At 41.4% G+C, this 6,000-nt stretch overlaps 2 protein-coding genes across 2 annotated transcripts; both read right to left on the bottom strand.

Annotated features, from left to right (window-relative positions):
* Nucleotides 1-879: 879 nt before the first annotated feature.
* LOC123654463 lies at nt 880-1,926 on the bottom strand. Its single transcript, XM_045590363.1, has one exon. The coding sequence runs from the start codon at nt 1,924-1,926 to the stop codon at nt 880-882; it is 1,047 nt and encodes a 348-aa protein (XP_045446319.1).
* Nucleotides 1,927-1,949: 23 nt separating this feature from the next.
* LOC123654462 lies at nt 1,950-5,942 on the bottom strand. The gene has a single exon (XM_045590362.1). It carries the CDS (start codon nt 5,940-5,942, stop codon nt 1,950-1,952), a length of 3,993 nt encoding a protein of 1,330 aa, XP_045446318.1.
* Between the last annotated feature and the right edge of the window lie 58 nt (nt 5,943-6,000).

Here is a 6,000-nt window from a genome sequence, read left to right as displayed (position 1 = left end):
ATAAAAAGTAAATGTTCATTACGAAAAAAAAATATACAAAAAAAACAATCAACAAACATATACAAAATCCCAATCGTATTAAATGGATAAAGCGATCTCGATTACAGGGAAAAAATACAGCAAAAATATTAAAGATTCGTTTTATTTTAAGCCGACCATTTGATTTTGTTCCCGCATCCGTAACTTAGATTGAATCACAATAAATCTGTCCCGCACTGTAACAGGCTGTAAATGTACCATACGTTGACGATCTTCTTCTGTTAAGACGAAGTACATGCCTTCCTTATATTTAAACTTGTTTCGAAATTTCTTGCAAATCACATAGATATAGTTTATCGCGGAGAACAAAATAATATTTTAAAGAAAAAACAACAATAAAATAATTGTTTGCTCGGAAATGAAAAAAAAGGACTTCAATTACATTGACAAGTAACACAACGTAGGTAGATGAAAAAATAGTCAAGTAATTACGCGTTATCAAAGATTACTCTAAAGTATTCATTGGGTCTCGAGCAAAATTAAATTCAACTATAACAAATATAAGCTTTCAATTAAAATTAGAATCATCAAAATCGGTACAAACAGTAAAACGTTATAAAATATATTATTTATATATTTATACTAGTTTACTGCAAAACCTTCTCAACCCTTTGTGGTACATTACACATTTATTTATTATTTATTTATTTATTTAAGAAAGACATGTATTATCATTACTGTTGGGGAGGTTGACTTCAATAATAATGTAGCATTTCTTCTTAAATTAACTTTAATTAATTTCAGATAACGTATATACAAACTTTTACCAATGATTGAACATATGATTATAAAGACTAACTTATTGTCGGTAATAATGTGAATGCGTCTGACTTGACGTTTCTAATTTTCCAAGCTACCCGCAGTCGCCGGCGCGGTGGGGGAAGGTTCCGTTGAATTCTTAACATGCCCCCCGGCGTTGAAAGGCTTGTCTTTCAACCCTTCGTCGTTGACTGGTAACGGGCAGATACGGTTAAAGCCTCTGCGAATCACCCCGCGTGCGGTTTTAACGTCTGCGACCCTGACGCACCCATCAGTTCCAGGATACACCTCAACAATGCGTCCCAAACGCCACTTCATAGGCGGAAGACCTTCTTCTTTAATCAGGACTAAAGCTCCCTTTTGTAATTGCTGTCCCTTAGAGGTGCGCCATTTAGTGCGTTGCTGAAGTTCAGCAATGCATTCTTTGTGCCACCTGGCCCAGAAGTGTTGACGTAGCTGCTCGAGTCTTTCATATTGCGTCAGCCTATTTGTGTTGACATTTACAAGCGCAGGTGTAGGCAAAGCGGTCATCGGTCGTCCTACCAAGAAGTGCCCTGGAGTCAATGGCGTCAAGTCAGTTGGGTCAGTCGACAGCGGTGTCAGGGGACGTGAATTGAGTATCGCCTCAATTTGGACTAGGACAGTGTAAAGGTCCTCAAAAACTAAATGAGCGTTCCCTAACACACGATGCAAATGTGATTTTAAACATTTAATGTTTGCTTCCCAAAAACCAGCCATATGAGCAGCGTATGCTGGTATGAATTTAAAGTCTATTCTCTCATTTGACATTTCACGTACAATAGAACTTGCGTTTTGGTTGAGGAACTTATAAAGTTCATTTCGGGCACCGACGAATTGAGTTCCATTATCAGAAAATATGGTAGCTGGTCTCGAGCGCCTACCAATGAAGCGATTTAGCGTGGCTAAGAAAGAGTCTGTACTTAAGGAGCTAACGAGTTCGAGATGAACGCATTTGGTGGCGAAGCAGATAAATATGGCAATGTACACTTTTTCGGTCTTGCTACCGCGACCTCTTTTATTAAGTGCTATTAGGGGACCCGCATAGTCCATTCCTGTAGTATAAAACGGGTAGCCAGGCTGGAGGCGCTGCTCAGGTAAATTGCCCATTATTGGACGGGCTATTTGTGCATTTAGACGGAAGCAACGTAAACATTTATGTACCGTGAATCGGGCCAGATTGCGACCCCCAATGGGCCAAACTCTTCTCGAATTGAAGCAAGCAAAAGTTGAGGCCCTGCATGCATTAAACGTAAATGTTCATACTGAAATATTAGTTTGGTTAAAATGTGTTTCGACGTTAGCATGAGTGGATGCTTTTTATCGAATGTAAAATTACCATTTTTGATTCGACCCCCTACTCTAATGAGACCCTTTTCATCCACAAACGGACTTAAAGAAAGCATCTTGTGTTTTGGTGGTAATGATTTACCTTGTATTAAATATTCATACTCATCAAACGATTCCCTCTGTGACAGTTTAACAAGTGTGTTAAGCGCTGATTGCTGTTCTGACGACGAAAGTGGACTCTGGGTTTTATTCTTACTTCGACAAACAGTTACAAAGCGTAAAACATAAGCCATTGTATTTTTGAGTTTGGTGAGACTTGAGAATCGAGAAAATGGGAATAGTTCCCTTGGTTCATTAGCAGTTAAGGCTACATTGGACCTCACCTCTGGCAGTTCTGTGGAACTTTGATCAAATGATCTATCAGGCCACGATTCTTCTGGATCTAATAGGAATTTTGGTCCATTGAACCAAAGATCCACCTTGTCCGATTGAAGGACACCAATGCCTCTACTTAATAAATCGGCGGGATTGCTAGACGTAGGCACGTGTCGCCAGAGATATGATTTTGCGATTTCTTGGATGTCCGCTACCCTATTCTTAACGAATGGCTTCAACTTATTGGGTGGTGTTTTAAGCCAGCCTAATACCACGGATGAGTCCGTCCAAAGAAAGCAACTATCTATATGTAATCGAGTGGTTTTTAAAACCTTTTCTAGCAGCTTGGCAGCTACCAATGCTCCGCAGAGTTCAAGACGAGGTATCGTCACCGTCTTAATGGGTGCTACGCGTGTTTTTGAGCACAGGAGACGAACTTGTGTAGTTCCATTAAAATCTACGGATCTGACGTAAACACAAGCGCCATAAGCATCTTTAGACGAATCACAGAATGCATGAAATTGAATGTTGACTGGACTCTGGCATACAACATGCCGAGGAATGTTGAGATTGTCTAATTGTTTTAGGTCGGTTACAAATTTGAGCCATGATTTGACAATATCTGACGGTAGCGGACTATCCCAATCTAGCTTGTGCAGCCAAAGTTTTTGCAAAATGATTTTACCGGCGATAATGAAAATACTTAGCAACCCGAGTGGGTCGAATATTTGAGAAATTGTGGATAAAATCACTCTTTTCGTAGTGTTGGGGACAGTTTCAGTTTTAATGTCGAACTGAAATACGTCGTCTGACGGTGCCCACTTCAGGCCTAGAGTCTTGGATTGCTGGTGCTCACTCAAATCAACGACGGGTGAATCTCTGTTTGGATCTGACCCATCGCTGCAAACAGGAAGATTTGATCGGAATTTCCTTAAATTGAAGCATCCCGACGATAGTTCCTGTGAAATCAGAGCACGAACCTCCATGAGACCTTCAGCTGTTTCATGCCCCGTCAGCAAATCATCAACATAAAAGTCTTCACTAATGACCTTGCGCACCAGTTCATTGTCACATTCGTCCGCTATTTGCTTAAGGCAACGAACTGACAGGAACGGAGCCGAGGCTGTGCCATACGTCACCGTGTTGAGCGTATATGTCTGAAGGGGTTGAGAGGGGTCGTCGCGCCAAATTATTTGTTGTAGGTGACGTTGATTTTCGTTCACGAGCACCTGTCTGTACATCTTTTCGATGTCACCTGCCATTACATAACGATGTTGTCGAAATCTAAGGAGAATAGAAAACAGGTCGCTTTGTATCGTCGGCCCTACCATCTGAAGATCGTTTAGGGATAGGCCGGAATTTGTAGGAGCACTGGCGTTAAAGACGACTCGCAATTTTGTCGTGGTGCTTTCATCACGCAGGACGCCGTGATGTGGCATGAAGTATGAATTTTCATGAGGAGCATCGATGTCACTTAAAGCCATGTGACCTAACGATAAATACTCCTTCATAAAATCGACGTACATGGCCCTCAATACGGGCTGCTTTGCGAGTCGACGCTCTAGTGCTAGGAAGCACGCCTTAGCGCGTTCAAATGATTGGCCAAGTTCAGATTCATTTCCTTTTAGAGGAATACCTACTGAAAATCTACCGTCTACATTACGTGACATGTTTTGTACGAAGTGTGCTTCGCATAATTCTTCTTCATCGGTATATATCGATTTTTTAGTGGAAGGAACTTCTTCGATTGTCCAGAACTTGGCCAACTGATCTTGGATTTCATCAAACTTGCTAAAGTTGCATGAAATCTTATTTGACGTTTGTTGTCCAGTGGGTCCGGAAATAATGTACCCGAACTTCGTCTCTTGCAACACCGGACAATTTTTGCCTAAGCTTATTTTGTTTGCGCATAGCAAGTCCCAGAATATGTCTGCGCCGAGCAATATATCGTAGCTTGACGGACTAAAGTATTCTGGGTCTGCGAGTTGAATACCCGAAGGAATGTTTAATGTGCCTACATTAAAGACTTCATTTTTAGTTGAAGTTATGTTTGGCAATACCAGGAATGTGATGTTAGTTTTAAATGAGTTTACTCTGGACTGTATTATTGCATCGCATCGTTTGTTGACTACCGAGACCAGGTCGTTGATGCCAGCTACAGTGGACATGGTATCCTTATGGTTCAGGCCTAATGTTTTAAGGAGTGACTCCGTCATGAAAGATGCCTGACTCCCGGAATCGAGAATGGCTCGGACTTCATGAGGTCTACCATGGATGTCAAAAATATTAATTAATGCCGTGGCAAGAAGAACCCGGCCGGACTGCTTGTTGATTGCTGACATGTTCTTGACAACATCATCAGTTGACTTCAGCACCGGCTGGGTTGGCTGCGCCGCTGATGTAGGTGCCAGCAGCGCTGATGTTCTTGGAGCTGTCGTGTCATGTGCTGCATTATTTAGGCCATCGTCCCTATGTAGCAAAGTGTTATGCATGCTGCCGCACTTCCGACAAGGACCTAGCCTACACACACGCAAGTTATGCCCTGCTCTTAAACAATTACTGCACAATTTCATTCGCCTAACAAACTGTTCCCTACCAGTAATGCTCATTTGCGCGAATTCATTACATAAATATAAGGGGTGCTCCGATTTACAAAGATGACATTTGTGTTTTTTATAACCAGGTTGCACCACTGTAGCTAAGCCTCGAACATGCCTACTTGTACCCTTCGATAACGACTCGTGTCTGTTGTTGCTTGTGTTGTTACCTAATTCGATGGTTTCCAATACATCTGCCCTATTTTTAAGGAAATTTGTGAATATTTCTAATGTTAGTTTTGTGTGTGTAACTTTGTGCTCCTCCCATTCACGAAGCGTACGCGCATCTAATTTTGTTGCCATGATGTATATAATTAATGTGTCCCAACTGGTTACGGGTTCCCCTAAAATTTCTAATGCTCGTAGGTTTTTATTACATGCATCTAAAACCCTACGTATGGATGAAGCAGATTCCTTTTTTATCACCTCTTCATCAAAAATAGCCTTAACGTGATTTTGCACTAACAGCCTAGTATTATCAAACCGATCGCATAAAGACTTCCACGCTAAAGTATAGTTGGACGCAGAAAATTCCAACGCGCGAATGACCTGAGCAGCGCTGCCTTCCAGGGAAGCCCGTAAATAATGGAATTTTTGTATGTCACTAATTGCTGTATTCGAATGGATGAGAGATGTGTAAACGTCGCGGAACTCAAGCCAGGTTTCAAATTCGCCACTGTATTTAGGAATTTGGATGGTGGGTAGTTTAACATTTGCAATGCCCTTCTTTATCTGCTTCACCGTTTCACCATCCTCGTTATCGCTGGCTAAGGAAAAGCAAGTCTCAGAACTACTATGGGTATATTTACGATGACGTCTATGTGTATGTTTATGTTTACCACATAACTGTTGGGCCCTAGCCATCGCGGAATAATATTGAGATTCAAAATCTGACCTTTGTACCGCATGTGTCTGAACTTCG

Source organism: Melitaea cinxia, chromosome 6 (genome assembly GCF_905220565.1).
Source record: "Melitaea cinxia chromosome 6, ilMelCinx1.1, whole genome shotgun sequence".
In the NCBI taxonomy this organism is placed as follows: Eukaryota; Metazoa; Arthropoda; class Insecta; order Lepidoptera; family Nymphalidae; genus Melitaea; species Melitaea cinxia.
The sequence above is the reverse complement of the archived record's forward strand: the minus strand, read 5'-3'. Positions and strand labels throughout refer to the sequence as shown.